The sequence below is a fragment of the Pinus tabuliformis genome, chromosome 9 (genome assembly GCF_031772625.1).
Source record: "Pinus tabuliformis cultivar Carrire ecotype Pingquan chromosome 9, CPIR1, whole genome shotgun sequence".
Classification (NCBI taxonomy): Eukaryota; Viridiplantae; Streptophyta; class Pinopsida; order Pinales; family Pinaceae; genus Pinus; species Pinus tabuliformis.
Genome location: NC_142307.1, coordinates 1,624,029,281 through 1,624,052,264, shown reverse-complemented (window position 1 = coordinate 1,624,052,264; position 22,984 = coordinate 1,624,029,281). Strand labels below are relative to the sequence as shown.

At 40.7% G+C, this 22,984-nt stretch overlaps 2 protein-coding genes across 3 annotated transcripts in view; both read right to left on the bottom strand.

Annotated features, from left to right (window-relative positions):
- LOC149155030 (short integuments 2, mitochondrial-like) overlaps positions 1-22,984 on the bottom strand; it is a 363,396-nt gene that overhangs the window by 329,518 nt on the left and 10,894 nt on the right. The window lies entirely within an intron of this gene.
- The window catches only part of LOC149155031 (uncharacterized), a 29,394-nt gene continuing 9,975 nt past the window's right edge, over positions 3,566-22,984 (bottom strand). The window contains exons 2-4 of the mRNA XM_089439406.1: positions 11,944-12,047; positions 4,100-4,287; positions 3,566-3,978 (exon numbers count right to left, since the gene is read on the bottom strand). Coding sequence (XP_089295532.1) covers positions 3,566-3,978; positions 4,100-4,287; positions 11,944-12,047 — 705 coding nt within the window. The remainder of the gene's footprint in view (positions 3,979-4,099; positions 4,288-11,943; positions 12,048-22,984) is intronic.

Below are 22,984 nucleotides of genomic sequence, written 5' to 3'. Positions count from 1 at the left end.
AACATTGGAATATAGATGGAAGACAACATATGATCAAAGTAGGCTCATGAATATATCCATTATATCAAAATGGCACCCAGTGCATTGTCCAATAGTAAATACATTCAAAGGACATTATGCCAGACATTGTGTATATGGATCAATTGTTAAGCAGAAAGACAGTGTGAACAATAATTCCAATCCTCAAATTCGTGATGGTGAGAAGATTTCAAGTAGTTTGTTTGAGGCAAATGGTAGAAAGGACAGTCAATCTGTTGCAAAGCATGCAACATGTCTTGATGAGGCAGCAAAGGTCTTACGAAAGTTTTTGATAGACGCAGTGAGCTGAAGGAAAATAGTGAAGTCCAGGTTGATGAGTTGTGCAAAACTTTACTGTGTCGGTCATTTACAAGAGAGAGCGTTAAGGCATTCCCCAAAAATGTCCTTCACGCTCTTGTCTTACTTGTGAGAAATGAAGAAGCACCATTAGCACTGGGAAGGAGGGAACTTATTAGACTTTGTACCAAATGGTATTGCAAATACAAGCGCTTCTGGTGCTCGCTGGAAGAGCATCGGATTCGCTTTGTTGTTGAAAAGTTCGTAAGTGATACTAGTGTACTTGATCAATCTCTCACAGGCTAAAGCAAATCAGAAGCTCGAAAAGATTTATGTGCAGTTGGTCCATCTGTTGGAGGTCAGTATGCCAATAACCACGCCAATGTTCATTTGGTACCTAAAATGAGCCCTAAACTTAAAGTTGCTGGCATCACAGAATCTTTGAACATTGTTGGACAACATGAAGATTCATGTTACAGGAATATGCCTTGTAAAGAGTGCAGGGAGTATTTGACAATTAAAGATGCGTTAACTTCTTTTGTTGGCAATGAGTTAGGAAAACAAAAAGGGCTTGAAAGACAAGTTGCTATCAGCATTGACTCTCCTAAGATGGGAGGGTGTCTTATACCTCATTCAAGTACGATGGTAGCAGAAAAGCAGAATGCTGAATTATTGTTTTGGACTCCTAATATGGAAAGAGTATCTGAAGAGAAATTTCTTGCCAACATAAGTGAAAGGAGGCATTCTTGTGGAAATATGTACAATGAAGTAGATGGAAAATACAAGGATCTTTCAAATCATGAATCAGTGGGTATAATTTATCAAATAGTTACAAACACAACAGTTACTCCTCAGCATGTTAACAATGGTGATCTGGTTGATCTAAAACATAGTGTTGATATTGGAGATTGTGAACAAGGTAGGGGTAATTGCTTGGACGATGAATGCCTCGATGACATTAAGGATAACAACAATGTAAAAGTTTTTATGGTTTACTGGCTGCATTTATTGACTCAGCCGAGTAGTTACGGATCTAGACGAGTTGGCCGAGTTATGACTGACTCGGCCGAGTCATGCTATAACTCGGCCAGGTCAGTCATGACTTGGCCGACCGAACCGTTTTTTTTGCCGGGTTGAATTTTTATTCATTTATTTATTTTTTTCTTCTGGCTTGGACCAACTCGGCCGAGTCGGTTTTGAGCCGGCTGGATCTAAAACAATGCTACCGATGGACGCATTGTGTATTGTTGTACTCCCTATGACTAGGATGCATGGTGTTCAACAACTTGATCTGGGATCAAGGACTAACTTTTGTTAGTGGAGAGTGGTATGATCTTATGACTCACTCTCGATCACTTCATCTTCATTATTACTTCATGGTTCAACAGAGTAGAGTAGAGCAGGGCAGTGATGACAAGGATGGTACAAGATGACAGGATGGCATGATGACAGATTGTAGGTGGAATTCTCACTAGTTGAGAGGGAGTGTTAAAATTGGCAACTAGGGCCAAATTCCACCTTAAGACAACTCATATGATGGAGATGATTATTGTATTGGATTCCTCTTTTCTAGAGGTCCAATTTTGATATAAAGATCATCTCATTTTGACAAGCAGAAATGGAATTTTGAATTTATTCTCTCTCATGCACAAATTGTCAAGGTCGGCCTCAGTCTAATGTAGGCTCAAAACCCTAATAGATGTGTCTCCTCACCCTGAACGAAGTGTATAAATAGGAGTGACCTCTCTTTTCATTTGGACATCACTCATCTCATCACATATCTCTCTCTCTCTCCTCTCTTGATTGGTTCGTCAGCTTGGAGGTAGCCTTCTCTACTTCGCACGTGTGACAGGAGGACGAATTTCTGGACTTGTTTGTTGGCCGAAAATTTCAGGAAAATAGAATAACATTGACTAGGGCACTTTTGACCAGCATTGACTTCGCTTTTGTGGGCAAAAATCTGATTTTTGAAGGCTGCATTTATTGGCACAGTTTTCAAGGAGTTTGGGACAGTTTGACTGCAGAATTTACAACTGTGTTTTCTCTCTCCTTTGACTGGGTTGACCAAACTGTTGTGGGTTGACTTTGACCCTGTTGGAAGGCCGAATTGATCTATTGTTGACTAAGCTGCTCGGAGGACATTTTGGAGCTGCTTTGACCAACATTGACTTTCTGGTTAGGGTTGCAGTTGACTGTTGTTGACTGCTGATTTTGACAAGACTGTTTTGGGCAAGTTAATTTGATATTTGTACTCTCTCTCTCTGCTGAACTATTGAAGAATAATAAGATTTGATCAAAGGGTTTCCCCACATTGCGGTTTTTCCTTGGCATCCACCACATCTTGTGTCCTCTTGTACTGGTTTGTCTTCTGCACTTGTTTTTATGTTCTATTTGCATTTACTATCAATGTGTTTAAGTTAATGTGATTGCTATTCGAAATAATCGGAAATTGTCATTGGGCTGATAAGGAACATTGAAGTAAATTGTGTTAAAGCATAGAACATACCATTATTATCTAAAATTAACAAGGAGTCATTATCTGTGAGAGTCAAGTAGAGTCTTGGATGATAGCCTTTTTGATATCGCTGGCTAGATTGGAAAAATAACTATCGTGGATCTAGAAGCATCCAGTTCTCGCCTTGCACAGTCAAGTAATATCCAAAGGGAATCTTCTGTTTGTATTGAGGGAATGAGGCAACTGAGCACATTTAATAGCAAGTTTGAACTATCTCTGCTTTTAGAGGGAGGAGGATCACCCGCAGTTCCTCATGATTTTGGTGAACAGTCTTAGAGCTTTGTTGAAAATCAATGTTATCAGAACCGAATTGGTCATTGAAACCGAAAAACCTTGTGAATCGAGAACTGGATTGGAACTGGAAAAAACCGATTTACCAAAAACACATAAAATATTCATATTTTAAAGAAAAAACATATATATTCATGTGCATTCATATGAATCCAAACCATTTATATACAAATATGCAAAAGTTTTCATTTATATAGCAAGTAATAGTGCATATAACCAAAATAACACTTAGTGCAAAACATCGCTGAACCAAAAATGTTACAAACATCAAGAAGCAGGCTCTAAAAGGCCTTTATAGTCCAAAATAACATGATAGATCATAGTGTTATATTACAACTTACAATACTACAAGCTACAACTACAACATATCAATGATCATCAGAATCATCATCATCCTCCTCATCCTCATTTGAAGAATGAGCAGCATCCAAGTCTGCAATGGGATTATGGCTTTGATTCCCCTGGCCTTGAAGCTGCTACTGGTGTTTCTGATATATCTGTCTTTGCATCTTGTGGAGGTGGGTCCAAGTCCAACCAAGAAAGGTCTTCATTGTCAAATGTTGGTGCTTGACTCTCCACAACCCATTCTGATGTTGGATCAAAGTCAGCCAAGACAATGTTGCTTGATTCAGGGGTTTTATTCAGCAATTGGTTGCGCCTCAACCTAAGGTTGTACTGAACAAAAACCATGTCATTCAACTGCTTTTGCTCCAAACAGTTCCTCTTCTTAGTGTGTATACACTCAAACACACTCCAATTTTGCTCACATCGTGAAGCACTACATGTCTGGCTCAATATTCTAATTGCAAATTTTTGCAACTGAGGGCATTCACCACCAAATTGTTGCCACCAATAAGCTGCAAAAAAGGTGGAAGGAGAAAAAGTATTAGCAAATGAATTTGAAAGTTGAAACTTGGACTCAACAATTGCAAATTGAAATGAGTAATATAAGAATTTGCAAATTTTGACAGTTCTTACCTGTGGGACTCTTTGCTCTATTTCTTACAGCCATTGAAACTCCAAAGGTACCGATACTCTCGTTGAAATTCAAGAGTTTGTTATGAGTCTGATCTTGAGTCTTGGAATCTGGGACCATGCGTTCAATGCATTTATACAATCCCCCTAATAACTCCCCATCAACGTCAAAATTTGTAGTGTCATGGTACCTTCAAAATTTAGAAAACAAAAACATATTCATCAATTCAACAAAATTTAAAAGTTAAAACTTATAACTTATAAGCAATGATCTTTGAAATCCAAAATTACATACCTTGGATTTAAGTAGTAGCCAACTGCATGTAAAGGTCTATGGAGTTGTTTGTTCCATCTTTGTTAATTTTAGATAACAATGGCATGTTTTATGCTTTAGAACAATTTACTTCAATTTTTCTTATTAGCCCATTTCCAGATTAGCAATCACATTAACGTTGATAGTAAATGTAGATAGAACATAAACAATAATTAGAAGACAAGAAGACACAATATTTGGCAAATGCCAGGGAAAAACCCCAATGTGGGGAAAACCCTTTGATCAAATCTTTTTATTGTTCTTCAAAACTTCAGTAGAGAGAGTACAATATACAAAATTTACTTTCCCAAACACTGTCAAAACTGTCCAGTCAAACCGCAGTCAACAGGATGCCCTAACTAGAAAGTTAACGTTAGTCAAACCAACAAAAATTCTCCTACAATTCAGCTCGGTCAAACCCAGTCAACTAGGCCTCCAAAGATAGTCCAAATCAGCCCAAAACAGTCCTGAAAAATCTGGTCAAACCTGTTCAATGCACAAGCAACTTCTGCGGTCAAAGGGTTGTAGTAAATGTTGGTCAAACTGCCCATAAAATCTTGGTTTCTGTGCTAGAATATGTGGCCTACCCAAACATAAATTCTCTCGCAAAAATCACAGTCAAATGAAGTCAAACATTGCCCGGTCAATGATGGCTGCATCTCGGTCAACACAAAGAACATAAATATCCAGTCAACTCTTCGCACGTGTGGAGAAGAACAGGCTCCCTGAAATTTGTACGACCTAATTAGATGAAGAGAGAGAAATATGTGTGATCAGCGAGTGACCAAATGAGGAAAATGATTCCTTTATATATACACAACATTGAGGGTGAAGAGACATGTCTGTTGGGCTTTATGAGCCTACATTTGACTTCTGGCCGACCTTGACAATTTGTCCATAGAAGAAATAAATTCATAATTCCATTTGTACTTGTCAGAATGAGATGATCTTTAGATCAATCCTACAGCTCTCTAAAAGAGGAATCCAATACAAATATCATCTCCATCATATGGGTCGTCCAAGGTGGAGTTTGGTCCTAGTTACCAATTTTAACACTCCATCTCAACTAGGATGAACTCCTCCTGTCAAATCATCTGACAATTTGTACCATCTCTGTCATCCCTGCTCTGCTCTGCTTTGCTGAACCATGAAGAAATAATAAAGAAGAAATGATCGAGAGTGTATCATACCACTCTCCATTGACTCGAAGTCAATCTCCATTGATCCTAGATCAATATCAAACATCCTAGCATAGGGATATGATAGTACACGATGCGTCCATCGGTAGTACTATGGTCCCTATTCTCATTTCCCCACTCATTGGCCAGATGAGAGGTACTTCTCATGAGTCCCGGACTTCATGGGGAGGATGTATCGGCAGTAGAAGGTGAACCACTCATCCTATGCATATATCGACCATCACGGGGTATCACAGGGGAAGGTGGACCACTCACCCTATTGTTGCTTATTGCTCCAAGAAGCACCCCAAGCCCCCCGGAGCTCCCAGTCCAACTCAAACGGGACCCTCATAAGAGGGTCTCTCCACGACTCCAAGTCGTTCATGGAAGGTTAAGAATTTGACCTTCCCTAGGGGCTTCGTAAGAATATATGTGACCTATTCATCAGTTTGAATGTGATGGAGCCTTATTGCTACCTGCTATACCATATCCCGAATAAAGTGGTACCTGATATCAATATGCTTGGAGTGGTCATGAAACACGTGATTCTCTAAAAGACGAATCCCACTTTGGTTGTCGTAGTAGATCACGGTGGTATCCAGCACATGCCCAAACAACTCACTAAAGAGCTTCCTCAACCAAACAGCTTCATAGGAGGCCATACTAGTAGCAATATATTCGGCCTCGGCGGTGCTCAAAGCAATCGATTTCTGCTTCCTGCTCATTCAGGATATCGAAGCAGAACCTAGTAAGAAGCAACATCTCGATGTGCTCTTGCGATCCACCACACTGCCAGCCCAGTCAACATCATAATAACAATGGAGCCTTTGGTAGTGTATCTCAATCCATAGGTGATTGTACCCTAGAGATATCTCAAGAGATTTTTGGAAGCAATCCAATTTATGTGATGAGGCTCGACCATGAATTGACTCAATGTATTCACTACAAAACATATGTCTGGAAGGGAGTTCACCAAGAACATTAGGGCCCCCATGAGTTGACGATACTCAGAAGGATTTCTCAACTTGGGCCCAACAACACTTCCGCATAACTTCTTGAAGTTAAGTTCCATCGGAGTAGTCACAGACTTACAATCCACCATCCCAAATTTGCAAGTAGCTTCACTATGTATTTTCCTTGGGAAAGGAAAATTTCACCTGGCTTTTGCCAGACTCCAAGCCTAGGAAGTAGTGCGTCAATCCTAGGTCCTTCATCTCGAATTCGGAAGCCAACTCCCTCTTTCATTGATAAATAAGAGGGTCTGCACTTGTCAGAAAGAGATCGTCCACATAAAGTACGAAGATGAGAGGTCTCTCATTTTCAACCTTAAAGTAAAGGTTCAGATCAACTTCACTTCTTGTAAAACCCAACTTCATCAGATAACTGTCGATCCTCTCATACCAAGCCCGAGGAGCTTGCTTCAACCCATAGAGGGCTTTCTTCAACCTGCATACACGTGTCTCCCGATCTTGAACTTCGAACCCCTCGGGTTGTTGAACATAGACTTCCTCCTTAAGTGAGCCATGCAAGAAAGCGGTCTTAACATCCATTTGATGTAAATTCCATCCCTGTGAGGCAGCAAGGGCAATGATCGAATGGATGGTGGTATATTGGGCAACTGGTGCAAATATCTCATCATAGTCCACACCTTCCTTTTGAGAGAAGCCTCGAGCAACAAACCTAGCTTTGAACTTTTCAACACTTCTATCAGCTTCATGCTTGATCTTGTAGAGCCATTTTGAGGTGACAAGAGATTTGTCCTTGGGTCTAGGGACCACATCCCAGACATCATTCTTCATAATCGACTCATACTCTTCGTTCATGGCATTCTTCCAAACTTGGTGCTTCACAGCTTCTTCGAATGTGCAAGGCTTAGTTTGAACAATGGTGCTCATGGCAGTTAAGTACCCTCTGTACCTATTCGACTTCTTACTTTCGCGAAATGTCCCCCTTGGTGCAATATGTTTTTCAACATCTTTGAGCGTGTCCCTAAGCCATGAGGGTCTCCTTTTTGAGGAGGAGGACTCATGGGGAGGTGGATCAATGGGATCCATTGGTTCTTCAACATTGGGCATTGGCTCATCCTACGGTTCTCCCTATTTTCCTGTATCTGATTCTTTGTCCATCCTTGGAATAGGAAGGTTCCTAATTTTCCCAAAGGCAACATCTTCATTGAAGGTGACATCATGACTTATTTCCACTTCTCTTTAACCAGGCACATAGATTCTGTATGCTTTTTGAAGTTTCACTGTAGCCCACAAATGTTCCTTTCTTCCTAGATGCATCCAATTTGCTTCTCTTTTCTTTCGGCACATGAAAATATATGGGGCTACCAAAAATTCTAAAATGAGAAACATCAGGTTTCTTACCGGGGAAAACTTCTTCGAGAGTTTTGGAGTCCAATGCTTGATGAGGGCATCTATTTTGAACATACACGACAGTGTTGACAACTTTTCCCCATATGAACTTCAGAAGGCTTTGATCATGAAGCATGGCACGGATGGTTTCTATAATGAAACAATTCTTTCTTTCAGCAACTCCATTTTGCTCGGAAGTATATGCAGTAGTAGTTTCCCTCTTAATGCCAACTTCTCTACAATAGTCATTGAACTCATTTGATTCATATTCGGTTCCATTATCGGTCCTCAATATTTTGATATTCTTCCCTATTTGATTTTCGACCAAGGCTTTGAAAGAGCGGAACGATGTAAACACTTTGTACTTCTTTGTCAAGAAATAAATCCAAGTTTTGCGAGAGAAGTCATCCACAAAAATAATATAATATAAATATCCTCCCAAAGATGTCACAGGTAACATACCAGATAGATAAGAATGAACCAATTGCAAAATGTCGGTAGTCTTGCTATTACTTGAGGGGAATGGTCCCCTTGTATGTTTTCCTTCGGCACATCCTTGACAAACACCTTCATGTTCTACTTTAAATTCGAGCATACCTGTCACCATCTTCCCTGCATCGGGTAGAGCCTTATAATGTAGATGAGCAAACCTCTGGTGCCATAATTTGGATTGAAGAGATGCGTCGCAAGATATAGCTAACAATGGACTTCCTCCAACTTGATATAGGGTGTCAACCTTGAATCCAAGAGTAAATGCTTCTTTTGAAATTTCTTTTCCCAACATGTACCTTTCCATCAATGAATGCCACCTTGAATCCTTTGTCTTCCATCGCCGAGATAGATACCAGGTTCTTCTTTAGATTGGGTACATATAGTACTTCTTGTAGATGAATGGTGTTACCTTGATTCAATTGAAGAGTAACATTCCCAACTCCTTTCACGGGATAGGTGGCATTGTATCCAAGAATGATTTCCAAATTTGTATCATTTCTATCATATTTGAAAGAGCTTCCTTATACCCAGTGAAGTGCCTTGAGGCACCACTATCAATCAACCAATTTCCCAAGGTATCCGGAAGAGAGGCAGTAGAGAGGGTAGATATAAGATAAAATTCTTTTTGCTTGTTATCTACAACATTAGATTCATCATACTTGGAGTTTCTTGATTTTTTGGGAGGTCAACCATTTTCATGTTGAGTAGCGGGAGCATTCCTTTTTCCTTTGTTGTTGAACCTGCCATTCCTTTGATTGTTTTTGCCCTTGAAATTCTTGTGGTTGTTGTCATCATCATCTTGAGGTGTATCCATTCTATTAGGACACTCTTTAGCATAGTGGCCAAACCTGTTACAAATGAAGCATCTACCCTTTTTTCCATCTTTGAATCCCAGTCTTCCTTGACATTGCTTCTTTGAACTTGCATTGTTCTTTTTAGCATGAGTGGAGAATGCAGTAGGATCATTCCTATTTGAAGACATGTCTCTCTCTATCATCCTTTTTTCTTCTTGAGTACATCTAGTCAACAATTTGTCAAACCCTGAGATTCGGTCATTGTTAAGGATAGTAGTGTTGAGCACATCCCATTCACGAGGGAGACCTCCAAGGGCAATGAGAGTGGGCTCCCTGTCAGCTATAACTTCTCCAATAGATAGAAGATCATTTTTGATTTCGGTAATCCTCATGAAGTAGGATTGAATATTTTCTCCTCTTCCCTTCTTTATGTTCTTCACCTTGTTCTTGAGAAAGAGGACTTGGTTTGCATTGCTAGCTTTGAACATGCTAACCAACTTGTCATACATCTCCTTAGATGTGCCCAAATTGGAGATGTAAGCAACTAAATGCTTATGAATAGAATCCTTGATGATATTCTTAAATTTGATTTCACCTTTCTTGTACTTTGTCTTAGCGGCAACTGGTGCATTTGAAGGAGGTTTAGTAATCTTTCCCTGCACATAGTCCATAACATCATGCTCTTCCAAAGTCAAATCAAGAGACATCTTCCACGCATGATAATCAGACTTATCATTGAGCTTGTCATCAGATTTGAAATAAGATGAGGAGGCCATTGAATCTTGTCCTTGTCAAACAAATCTTAGTGATTGCTTTTCTCACTCTTGCTTGGGCTTTGTGTTCACCTCAACTCTGATACCATGTTAATTTTAGATGGTATGTTCTATGCTTTAGAGCAATTTAGTTCAATTTTTCTTATTAGCCCAGTATCAATTTCCAGATTAGCAATCACATTAACATTGATAGTAAATGCATATAGAACATGAAAAATAAGCAAAAGACAAGCCAAGACAAGAAGACACAATATTTGGTGGATGCCAGGGAAAAACCCCAATGTGGGGAAAACCCTTTGATCAAATCTTCTTATTATTCTTCAAAAGTTTAGCAAAGAGAGAGTACAATATACAAAATTACTTGCCCAAACACTGTCAAAACTATCCAAGTCAAACTGCAGCCAACAAGATGCCCTAATCAGAAAGTCAACACTGGTCAAACCAACAGAAATTCTCCTCCAATTCAGCTCGGTCAAACCTAGTTAACTCAGCCTCCAAAGATAGTCCAAATCAGCCCAAAACAGTCTTGAAAAATCTAGTCAAGCCTAGTTAACGCACATTCAACTTCTGCGGTCAAAGCGCTGTAGTCAATGCTGGTCAAATTGCCTAGAAAATCTCAGTTTCTGTGCCAGAATATGCGACCTACCCAAACATAAATTCTCCCACAAAAATCGTAGTCAAATGAAGTCAAACACTGCTTGGTCAACACTGGTTGCAACTCGGTCAACACAGAGAACAAAAATATCCAGTCAACTCTTCGCACGTGTGGAGAAGGACAGGTTGTTTGAAATTCGTACGACCTAATCAGATGAAGAGAGAGAAAGATGTGTGATTAGTGAGTGACCAAATGAGGAAAATGACTCCTCTATATATACACAATGTTGAGGGTGAAGAGACACGTCGGTTGGGCTTTATGAGCCTACATTTGACTTTTGGCCGACCTTGACAATTTGTCCATAGAAGAAATAAATTCATAATTCCATTTGTACTTGTCAGAATGAGATGATCTTTAGATCAATCCTACACCTCTCGGAAAGAGGAATCCAATAAAAATATCATCTCCATCATATGAGTTGTCCAAGGTGGAGTTTGGCCCTAGTTGCCAATTTTAACAATCTTTCATCAATGATCCTCCATAGAGGAATGTACTTTTGTCTTTTATCCCCATATGTTGCCTTTATTTATTCCTTGGCCTGATCCATGGCCTCATAAACAAAATCCAAGGTAGGTTTATCACTATCCACCATTCGCAAAACTAAGACAAGAGGCTCACTAAATAGCACAATCTCCTTTGCCTTTGACCAAAATCTTTTGTCAAATACTTGGTCAACCATTTGTTTCCCTTTAACCTTTTTGCTCCATTGAGATGAATTCCATTCATCACATGAAAACAACTTTCTCAAGTTCGATTTTTGTTGAGCAAGGGATTGCAGCGAAAGGAAGTTGGTTGTAAATTGTGTGATCGCTGATCGAACAAGCTCTTTACCCCCTGTGTGCTTTCTCATAAGGTTCAAAGCCCATGAGTGGTAGTAGATGCGCCTGGTTATGGTTTTTGCATCTTCCACACACTTCTTCACCCACTCAATTTTGCCAATATCCTCAAGCATGGGGTCCAAACAATGGGCTGCACATGGAGACCACCAAATGGTGGGGTGTTTTTCCTCCAACATCTTTCCACTGCAACATAGTTAGAGGCATTATCTGTGATAACTTGTACAACATTTTCAACCCCTACTTTCATAACTACTTCATGCAAAAGTCGAAATAGCAATTGTGCATCCTTCACCTGATCAGATGCATCAATAGATTTGAGAAACATAGTACCTTTTGGACAAGAAATTAAGAAATTTAGTATGGTGCAAGATCTACCATTAGTCCATCCATCAGACATAATTGTGCATCCTGTTTTGGTCCATGATTGCTTGAACTTTGTAAGGTACTCTTGTATTCTTTGGACCTCATTTTGTAAAAGTGCCCCCTTGATATCATGAAAGCTAGGGCCTTTGAAGCCTGCTCCACATGAAGCTATAACATCAATCATGGGCTGATAATATGCATAATTAGTAACATTAAAAGGTATGTCTGCATCATACCACCATCTAGCAATGCATTCATATGCAACCTCCTTCTCTATCTTCTTCCATTTAGCATCAAGGGTTGGTTGAGAACTAGGGGTGGTGTGGGGTACAAAGGAGTCAATCTCTTTACGGGTTACTGTTCTCTTCAAGTTAAAAGCACTTGAACTACCCTCTCCAACTCTAGTAGGGAAGTTAGAGGAATCTTAAAAAATGGGCATATATTCTTCAAAATCAGGGTCATTAAGCATAGCATCATCTTTTTGACTTTTGCCTATATATTTTTTATTTTTCTGTTTTCCCCCTTTTCTTCGTTGTAGGCTTCAATTAAACTTTGCATCTTTTTTTTATGATCATCAATTACATTTTCACAATGTTTTACTTGCCCTCTCCAATGTGTTAGGTGTTCTTTAATTCTATGGATTCCCCCACCCTTAACTTTCTTCTCACAATAGTTGCAGACTTTTATATCTTGTTCATTTAAATAGCAATGAACCCACGCTGGATCATTCTTGTTTTTGGGGACCATGAGGAAGAAATGAAAAATATGCATAGAAATCCCTAGGGTTTTTAGAATTCTATGGCATTTTTTTTAGAGAAATAAAAGAGGAATAGAGGAAATGAAATACCTAGAGAAGATTTGTAAATTTTGAGAAGAGAAGAAGCTCCAACCAATTTGAAAATAAACTCTTCAATCAACTTCAAAATCTCCCTCATAAATTTGCCAACGAAATCCCTCAAAATAACCTTCCAAATTTCAACAATTGTTGAGAAAAAAATAGAAGAAAATAACGACCACAATTTTTATTTTTATTTTTATTTTCTCCAAATAAAAATTACAAGTCTGAATTCTGCATAAAATTACTAGGGTTTTAAAATTTTTAGGGAAAAAAGAATAGATTTTTGAAGAAAAATATAATATTAATGGTTGAAAAAAATACTTTGAATTTCTCTCTTAACTTTCTAAAGAAAATCAGTGCCAAAATCCTCCCAAATTAGCTCTGGAGCAACCCCTACAAATCTGCATAAAAACACAGGGGTTTTAAATTTTTTGGGAAAAAAGAATTGATTTTTGGAGAAAAATGGAACAAAAATAAATGGCAAAAATTTCCTTGATTTACCCTCTAAATTTTATGGATAAAATCAACTATGTAGCAACAAAATTAAAAAAAACTCTTCAACCAGCTCCAAAAACCACTGAAGAAAACCCAAAGATCTTTGGGGAAAAAAATCTTTGAAGTAGCTCGAAAATCTGCCAACCCAACAACTCTCCAAGACTCCAATAAACTCTTTAAATCTGCAAAAAAACTCTCCGAATTCTCTTCATCGAACTTAGCTCAAGTATTGCAAGAGACTCGAATGAATAGTGTGAGTGAAATAGAGAGGGTGGGGGTGTTTAAATAGCTTTAGGGTGGGGAACGGGGGGGGGGTGAGGGGGCCTAAAGTATGTTAGAAATTAGGGGAAAAAAATAAAAATAAAAAAACTATGCTCAAGCTGCGGCCTTTGTGGACCGGTCGAACTGGAACAGATTGGTTCGGTACCGAATCGGTCTATTCCGGTTCAGAGTGTCGGTTCAAACTGGTTTTGTCCTCCAACCAGTCAGACTGGCCAGTTCTGATAACATTGTTGCAAATTCCCATTTTGTTGTTCCACATTCTATGCGATTTGAAGAGCAGTCAACAGGTGAAGGATCTGTTTCTCAAGATTTATCAGGGACTAATCCCGAGCCAAGAGAATTAGAGAAAGGGAGCTTATGGGTGTGTCTATAAGGGTTTGGACTCGGAAGATGGAGATTTTGTTGCAATCAAGTAGGTGTTGCTGAAGAATATTCCTCAAGAAGATCTTAACAGTATCATGCAAGATATTTATCTTCTGAAGCACAAAAATATTGTCAAGTATAGGGGGTCTTACCAAAACACACTTGTACATCATTCTTGAGCATGTAGAAAATGGTTCACTCGCTAGCATTATCAAGCGGCAAACCAAACAAGTTTGGGGATTTCCTTGAATCTCTTGTGGCTATTTACATTGCACAGGTATTGGATGGCACCTGAGAATGGGCATCATCCCATAGCTGAGCATTTTCACCTGACATTATAGATTTTCTGCATCAGTGGTTCCGGAAGGATGCAAAGTTGAGACCAGATGCAAAGAATCTCTTGATGCACCCATGGATCAAGAATTTTAGGAAGTTTTACAATCACTACAGAGGACAGGTGGCAGAATTGGGAACATGCCCCATGACATGTGAACAGTTGTGGAGAGAACAATTGAAGATGGTGAAAAGGAAGAAGGAAGACCATCTGCGGAGAATATGACAACAAAGTTGTTTGAGGCAGGATTTGAAGAAACTATGAGTGCCCAATCCGCTGCAAAAGACATGCACCAAGTGGAAGAGGCAACGAAGAGATCAATAGAAAAGCACTGCCTTCCACTTCACAACTTGCCAACACTAATTCTAGCATTACAAATGTTGACAACACACAAATCTCTGTACGAGATGCAACTCTGGCTATTTCTGAAAGCTTGCTCATAGGTTCTGACTCTGTTGTACCTAGATCTGTTTCTGAAGAAGTGTCACATGGTGCAGAACCACTGAATACAGTGGCTTTATCAAATGCCCAAAATGCCAAAGAAATAGTTCTTTGTAGAGAGAAAAATTCTCCAAAATCCAGGAATGTGGAAGTTAATGAAGGAGTGATGTCCTCCAAGGATTCAGTCTTCACATCTCATAGTCATTAAAATGGAGCAACCAATGGAATTAAGGTTTCTAGTCATGAGCATGGGCATGGGAACAAGGGTTTTGTTATGTTAGCAATAAAGAACATGAGGTTGGAAATGATGAGGAAACTGGGAAAATCAATGCACAAAGGGAATCTTGTGCAACCTGTAATTGTAGAAATATCTAAAGATTCCCCAGCCAGGGCTGAATCAACAATATCTAGTGCAGGGTCTGCAATAAAAAACTCAGAAACAGATGGTTTCAAATCATAGGCCAAGCCAGACAAAGTGTTGATTACCTAAAGGATCAGGATGTTATCATTGATGAGACTCTTGCTCTAGTTACTAGAGGTTTCTCTTGAAAAAAGTGTGACGAACATATGAGGTTGTTGCTTCGATTGCTGTAGATTTTGAGGTGTATGAGAAGGATTCTAACCCTTTAGGGGTTGTTGTTACTTTTACCACGAGCTTGGTGTTTTAGGATCAATGAGTTGAGAAGTATGCAAATTTTTAACTTGTGTTTTGATAGATTTGAATTCCCTGTCTCATATTATCTTTGTAGGATGTCTTGAATGACTCTTGATGTGGTGCTAAAATATTTTGGCCCATGATGTTGACCTCATGTTATGCGTGTTGAAGAATCTAGGGCAATCAGGTTAATAAGATTCTTCTCATGATGATAACTACTTGTGAGGTACTTTTTACTTTTTCTTATTAGCACAATCTTCTCTTGTTTGCTTTCTTACTTCATCAAATAGTTACCAAAACAAAAGAGACAAGAACACAAGATGTTGGCTCTTTGCCAGGGCTAAAACCTCTCACTCTTTGAGAGGAAAACCACCTGCACAAATTCTTCTTATAGAGATTCCAATTGACGAATACCAAGACCAAGACCAAGACCCTTGACCTAGTAGCCACTCCAAGCTCAAGACACACATTCTCTTGACAACCCTCTTTTGGATTCCTCTTCCACCGAGATCTTCGTCATTGCCTTGATAATAAGGTCTTCACTGCTGCTTTGATACCGAACTCTTCACCACTGTTGAAATTTGGTACCGGAGGACAGGTGGTTCCCTTAGGCTTTGATCTTTGGCCTAGGGAAAAGTGTCCAAAAGAATTTAATTTTTCTCCTAAAGTGACTTTATAATTTTATAAAGTTAAATCTAATTTAAAAGTGACTTTAAGTGATAAAGTTATTAAGTCTAATTTTAAAGTGACTTTTATAAAGTCAATGAAAAATTAGAAAGGAAAAGTGACTTTGGAAATAAATGACTAAGTGGGTCTTTATTAAAGTGGGGTGAATTAAAAAATAGAAAGTGAGATTTAAATGAGCATTTAATCTCAACCATTGATCTAAATCTATTTCAGCCATTGGATTTAGAGATCACCCAAAAGTCACTTGGATCACCCAAAAGTCACTTGGAGTTATATTAAAGGAGGAAAAGGAGGAAAAGGTCATTCATTCTTTCATGAGCAGATTGGGAGAAGGAGAGCAAGAGAGCAAGAGAGATTTCTGAGCAGGAAGGAGAAGGAGACAGCAGCTTGGCACACATTCCAAGGCAGCAGTTGAGCAGATTTGTACAGCTAATTCAGCACATAGTGAAAGGAAGATTTTTGCACAAAAATCGAAGAGCAGTTTGCTGATTTTTCTGCACACAAAACGGAGGTCGTACAGCATTTATTGCTGTCCTGTTTGCTGTAATTTCCAGATTGCTGTGAGGCACGGGAAAGGAGATAAGTTGTAAATTTGCTTGCTGATTTTTGCTGAATAATTCTCACTGTAAAAAGACAAATTTCAGAAATAAAGAAGAGCTCTCAAACTGGTTTTCCCCAAGAGTTGTAGGGGGTTTTTCCAGGGTCAAGTTGACCAAAAATATCAGTGTTTTAATGTGTTTTAATGGTTGTTTTTAATTGCTGATTTTTAATTCTGCAATTTCCAGCATTCTGAAAAATTTCCAGAATTTGTGTTTTCAGCAATATTTATTTTTTTCAGTCTGTTAAATGTATGGTTATGGGAATGGGCATTTAACTACATGGGAGAAATAAGGAGAAACTGAAAACCGGTGTGGGAAAACAGAAATTTTTACATGGTATCAGAGCTTGAGTGCTGAAGGGCAGTTTGGGACAGCAAAAGGAAAAATTGCAGTTGCTGATTTTTCACTCAGAAAATTCCAGCAAGCTGATTTTTTCATAAACAGCAGTTTTATCTTTACTACAACAGTGCTATTTTTCAGTTTTAGGACAGCAGGATGTCATTGGGATTGAGGGTGGAGGATAGGTTGGATGGGCATACAAATTACAGCGTTTGGAAGGAGAGAATGCAGAGTATCTTTGAGGAGGCAGAAGTCTGGGATATCATGGTGCATACCGCACAGAACCCTGTTGTTGTGCCCACTGATGTTACTCAGTTGGCTGAGTATAAAAAGAAGAACAATAAGGGTAAGAGGCTGATTCTAGACGGAATCAAAGACCATTGCATTCCTCATGTGAGAGGAAAGAGCAATGCCCATGAGATGTGGACAGCATTGTCCAATCTCTACCAGAGTACCAATGAGAACCGGAAGATGGTCCTGAAGGAGAAGCTAAAGAACATTAAGATGGGTAATGATAGTGCAGCTGGATATCTCACAAAGATTACTAATGTGAGAGATGAGTTGGCAGCGATTGGAGAGGCCATTCCACCCACTGAGTTGGTGCGGATTGCAGTGAATGGCCTCCCCCGTTCATGGTTGAACTTTGCTGATGGGGTTTGTGCACGTGAGACCCTTCCCACATGGGAGAGGTTTTGGGATGATTGTATTCAGACAGAGATCAGGAAAGGGAAACTTGGGGCAGCCAAGCCAGTTGAGCAGGATGAGGACGTAGCACTGGTGGCAGGAGGCAAGAAAGGCAAAGGGAAGAAGCAGGCTTCCACAAGCGGTGGTGGAGGCAAAGGCAAAGGTAAAGGTAAACAGGGGAACACACAGAAGGACTATTCCAAGGTGAAGTGTTGGAATTGTCAAAAGATGGGACACTATGCAGTTGTGTGTCCGGAGAAGAAGAAGAAGAAGGGGAAGAACCAGGACGTGGCAGCTTCAGCAGAGATTGAGGACTTTGTTGGTCGTTTTGACCGAGAGTTTGCGTTCACTACATGTGAGTCCTCTAGTGCAGGATCACCTGCCAAACAGGTTCAGAGGGAGCATGCTTTTCCCTCGATTAGCGGAGCATCTACAGGTATCTGGTATGTGGACAGTGGGGCTTCACGTCACATGACAGGAGTCCGTGAGTACTTCTCAGAGCTTTCAGAGAGTGGTATTGATATTGAGGTAGTACTCGGTGATGACAGAGTTGTTAGAGCAGTCGGGGTGGGGACAGTGACATTTCAGAGGGAGTCCAAACCTCCCTTGAAAGTGTCAGAGGTTCTTTATGTGCCAGGGATGAGGAAGAACCTCATATCCGTCTCAGCTTTGGAGGACAGAGGATATGAGGTACTGTTCAGGGGAGGACAAGTGTTGATGTATCCCAGGGGCGCTCCAGCTGATTCAGCTAGAGTGATAGGTGTACGCCATGCAAAGGTGTACAAGTTTGCATTTCAGCCCCTTTTGGCATTGAGCAGTAGTACCGACAGCAGAGCTAGCAATTCTGAGCTGTGTGAGATTTGGCACCGCAGGATGGGACATATGTATCATGGAGCCTTGAGGACATTGCGGGAGATCACTACAGGTGTGCCAGATTTCAGTACTGATCACTTTGATACTTGCAGAGGTTGTGCGATGGGCAAGTTTGCCAAATCCCCTTTTCCCAGCAGTGACAGCAGAGCGACGGGGATACTTGATTTGATTCATTCCGATGTGAGCGGTCGGATGTCTCATGTTTCCTTGAGTGGATATGAGTACTATGTTTTATTCATTGATGATCACTCCAGGAGGACCTGGATTTATTTTTTGAAGACCAAGAGTGAGGTCTTCAAGCGGTTTCAGGAGTTCAGAGCTCTTGTGGAGACTCAGACAGGTCGAAAGATCAAGTCCTTGAGGTCGGACAATGGAGGAGAGTACACCCTTGGAGAGTTTGTTGACTATTGTGCGGAGGCAGGCATTAGGAGGGAGTTCACTGTTCCTTACAACCCCCAGCAGAACGGGGTTGCGGAGAGGAAGAACAGATCCATCATAGAGGCTGCCAAAGCCATGATACATGATCAGGGGTTGCCATTGTTCTTGTGGGCAGAGGCCTGCAACACAACTGTTTACTTGCAGAACAGGAGTCCGCATCGTGCTTTGGGGCACATGACTCCGGAGGAGGCTTTCTCTGGGAAGAAGCCTGATATTGGTCATCTTCACATCTTTGGATGCATTACATACTCCTATATACCCAAAGAGAAGAGGACCAAACTAGAGCCCACCGCAGAGAAGGGTATCTTTGTGGGCTACAGTGAGACCTCAAAGGCCTTTCGGATTTACATTCCTGCACAGAGGAGAGTTGTTGTCAGACGGGATGTGAAGTTCGAGGAGGACAGGGCCTTTAGGAGGTCACGGGAGTTAGAGTATCTGGATCAGCCAGACCCTCAGCAGCAGTTGAGTCAGTCGCAAGGATCCAGTGGGCAGGGATCAGGAGGATCCGGAGGTACATCTATGAGGATGTCAGGTCCATCAGTGAGCAGTGGCTCATCGAGCCAGAGGGGTGGTGCTCCGGGCAGCATGCAGAGCAGTTCACTAGGGAGTCCACTGATGGACAGTTCACACGGTACCTCAGCTTCTACAGGTTCAGGTGCAGGCAGGAGGACAGCAGACAGACAGTCAGGAGTTCAGGCTACTGATGATGATGAGGAGGAGGAGTTTCATTCTCCGGTGGAAGAAGTGCGCTCAGGGAAGAGGAAGCCCAAGTGGCTTCAGGACACCTTGAGAGATGCCACATCTGTTGCTGAGCCGAAGAGGCCGGTCAGAGAGAGTAGACCACCTGAGAGGTTTTGTAGTTATATGGCGATGGTTACCAGCATCCTTGACTCTGAGCCTTCTAGCTATGAGGAGGCAGCTAGCCAGCAGGTCTGGAGAGAGGCCATGCAGGAGGAGTATTCTTCTATCATGAAGAATGATGTTTGGGAGGTGGTGCCGAGGCCTGAGGGCAAATCCGTGGTTACTTCCAGATGGCTTTACAAGGTAAAGCATGCTGCAGATGGCAGCATTGAGAAATTCAAAGCGAGGTTTGTGGCTAGAGGGTTCTCCCAGGTAGAGGGAGTTGATTATGAGGAGACCTTCGCTCCCGTGGCTCGATATACTTCGATCCGCTCCATTATATCGATAGCAGCAGAGATGGGTTGGAAGATCCACCAGATGGATGTGAAGACCGCATTTCTCAATGGCTTCATACAGGAGGAGGTGTACATTGAGCAGCCACAGGGCTTTGAGGTGCATGGGAAGGAGTCCCATGTGTGCAGATTGAAGAAGGCCCTTTATGGCCTGAAGCAAGCTCCCAGAGCTTGGTACTCCAGGATAGATGCATACTTGCAGGGGATGGGTTTCACAAAGAGTGAGGCAGATCCGAACCTTTACTTTATTGTGATTGGTGAGGAGCCTCTCATTCTGGTGCTGTATGTGGATGACTTGATCATTACAGGTGCAGAGAGACTCATAGAGCACTGCAAGAGAGATCTTGCGGCGGAGTTTGAGATGAAGGACATCGGCTTGATGCATTACTTTTTGGGTTTGGAGGTGTGGCAGGAGGAGGGGCATTTCTTCCTGGGGCAGGGGAAGTATATTGTGGACATCCTTAGCAGATTCCACATGGAGGATTGTAGACCCATGTCGACACCGATGATCACCAACTGGAAGAAGCTTCATGCTTCGGATTCCGAGTTGGTGGATCCCACATTGTACAGGCAGCTGATTGGTTCCTTGATGTATTTGGTCAACACTAGACCAGATATCTGTTTTGCAGTCAACACGATGAGTCAGTTTATGTGTGAGCCTAGGAAGGTTCACTGGGTGGCTGCAAAACACATTTTGCGGTACTTGCAGGGGACAGTGGATTATGGTCTGGACTACAGGCAGGGAGATGGAGTGAGATTGGCAGGATACACTGATTCTGATTGGGCAGGTTGTGCTTCTGATAGGAAGAGCACTTCAGGGTGTTGTTTTGGGTTGGGTTCAGCAGTAGTGTCATGGTTCAGCCGGAAGCAGCAGTCAGTAGCACTGAGTTCAGCAGAAGCAGAGTATATGGCAGCCAGTCTAGCTAGTTGTGAGGCTATCTGGCTTCGCAAGATGTTGTTTGGCTTATTTGGTCAGCCGTTGAGACCTTCAGTGATTTACTGTGATAATCAGAGTTGCATTAAACTCACGGAGAATCCAGTATTTCATGACAGGTCAAAGCATATCGGGATCAGATATCATTTCATCAGAGACTATGTTCAGAAGGGAGCTGTGAAGCTTGAGTATATTTCCACTGATGAGCAGGTTGCAGATATCCTTACCAAAGCCTTACCACGGGGCAAGCATGTCTACTTCAGAGACAAGATGGGTGTGGTGAGGAACACCTTCCTCGGTAAGAGGGAGTGTTGAAATTTGGTACCGGAGGACAGGTGGTTCCCTTAGGCTTTGATCTTTGGCCTAGGGAAAAGTGTCCAAAAGAATTTAATTTTTCTCCTAAAGTGACTTTATAATTTTATAAAGTTAAATCTAATTTAAAAGTGACTTTAAGTGATAAAGTTATTAAGTCTAATTTTAAAGTGACTTTTATAAAGTCAATGAAAAATTAGAAAGGAAAAGTGACTTTGGAAATAAATGACTAAGTGGGTCTTTATTAAAGTGGGGTGAATTAAAAAATAGAAAGTGAGATTTAAATGAGCATTTAATCTCAACCATTGATCTAAATCTATTTCAGCCATTGGATTTAGAGATCACCCAAAAGTCACTTGGATCACCCAAAAGTCACTTGGAGTTATATTAAAGGAGGAAAAGGAGGAAAAGGTCATTCATTCTTTCATGAGCAGATTGGGAGAAGGAGAGCAAGAGAGCAAGAGAGATTTCTGAGCAGGAAGGAGAAGGAGACAGCAGCTTGGCACACATTCCAAGGCAGCAGTTGAGCAGATTTGTACAGCTAATTCAGCACATAGTGAAAGGCAGATTTTTGCACAAAAATCGAAGAGCAGTTTGCTGATTTTTCTGCACACAAAACGGAGGTCGTACAGCATTTATTGCTGTCCTGTTTGCTGTAATTTCCAGATTGCTGTGAGGCACGGGAAAGGAGATAAGTTGTAAATTTGCTTGCTAATTTTTGCTGAATAATTCTCACTGTAAAAAGACAAATTTCAGAAATAAAGAAGAGCTCTCAAACTGGTTTTCCCCAAGAGTTGTAGGGGGTTTTTCCAGGGTCAAGTTGACCAAAAATATCAGTGTTTTAATGTGTTTTAATGGCTGTTTTTAATTGCTGATTTTTAATTCTGCAATTTCCAGCATTCTGAAAAATTTCCAGAATTTGTGTTTTCAGCAATATTTATTTTTTTTTTCAGTCTGTTAAATGTATGGTTATGGGAATGGGCATTTAACTACATGGGAGAAATAAGGAGAAACTGAAAACCGGGGTGGGAAAACAGAAATTTTTACATTTTGGTGGAAAATCGGGGAAAAGAAATTTTGGGTGCGGGGATTGGACACAGTTTTTGCAGGGGGTTCTTTGGGGCAAGGTAGGAGACTGTATTGATGCCTTTAAATTAAGTGAATGGGTAGGAATGACCAGTGAGGAGCTAAGGAGAGCAAGCAATCACCTTGAGTTCTCCTTAAACAGATGAAAACATTGATATTAAGCAAATTTAAAAGCAGAGCATGGAAATCATGAATTCTACTTTAACACTTCATTTGCCTAATTTCAGAAGAAAAAGAAAGAGGATGATTTCACATAACACACTTACAAGTACAAAGAGAAGCACACCATCAATACATGTAACCACAGGAATCCCAAAAAGGACTGCAAAACCCTAGTCTTTCTTCCTTTGCCAAAATTGCAGAGATACAATGAATAATACAATAGAGCTTTCTCCCTCAAGGGTCCAACCTCTGAAAATAACTAAGAAAATACATAATATAGGCAAGCTAGCACCTTTCCTTGCCTCTAGGGGTCGAGCTCATCCTTCTAGGAGCTGTTTCAACCAATTCTAAACTGAACACTAAAATCTAGGCAGTCAAAACAACTTGCCTCTATAAGCTAGGAAACCAA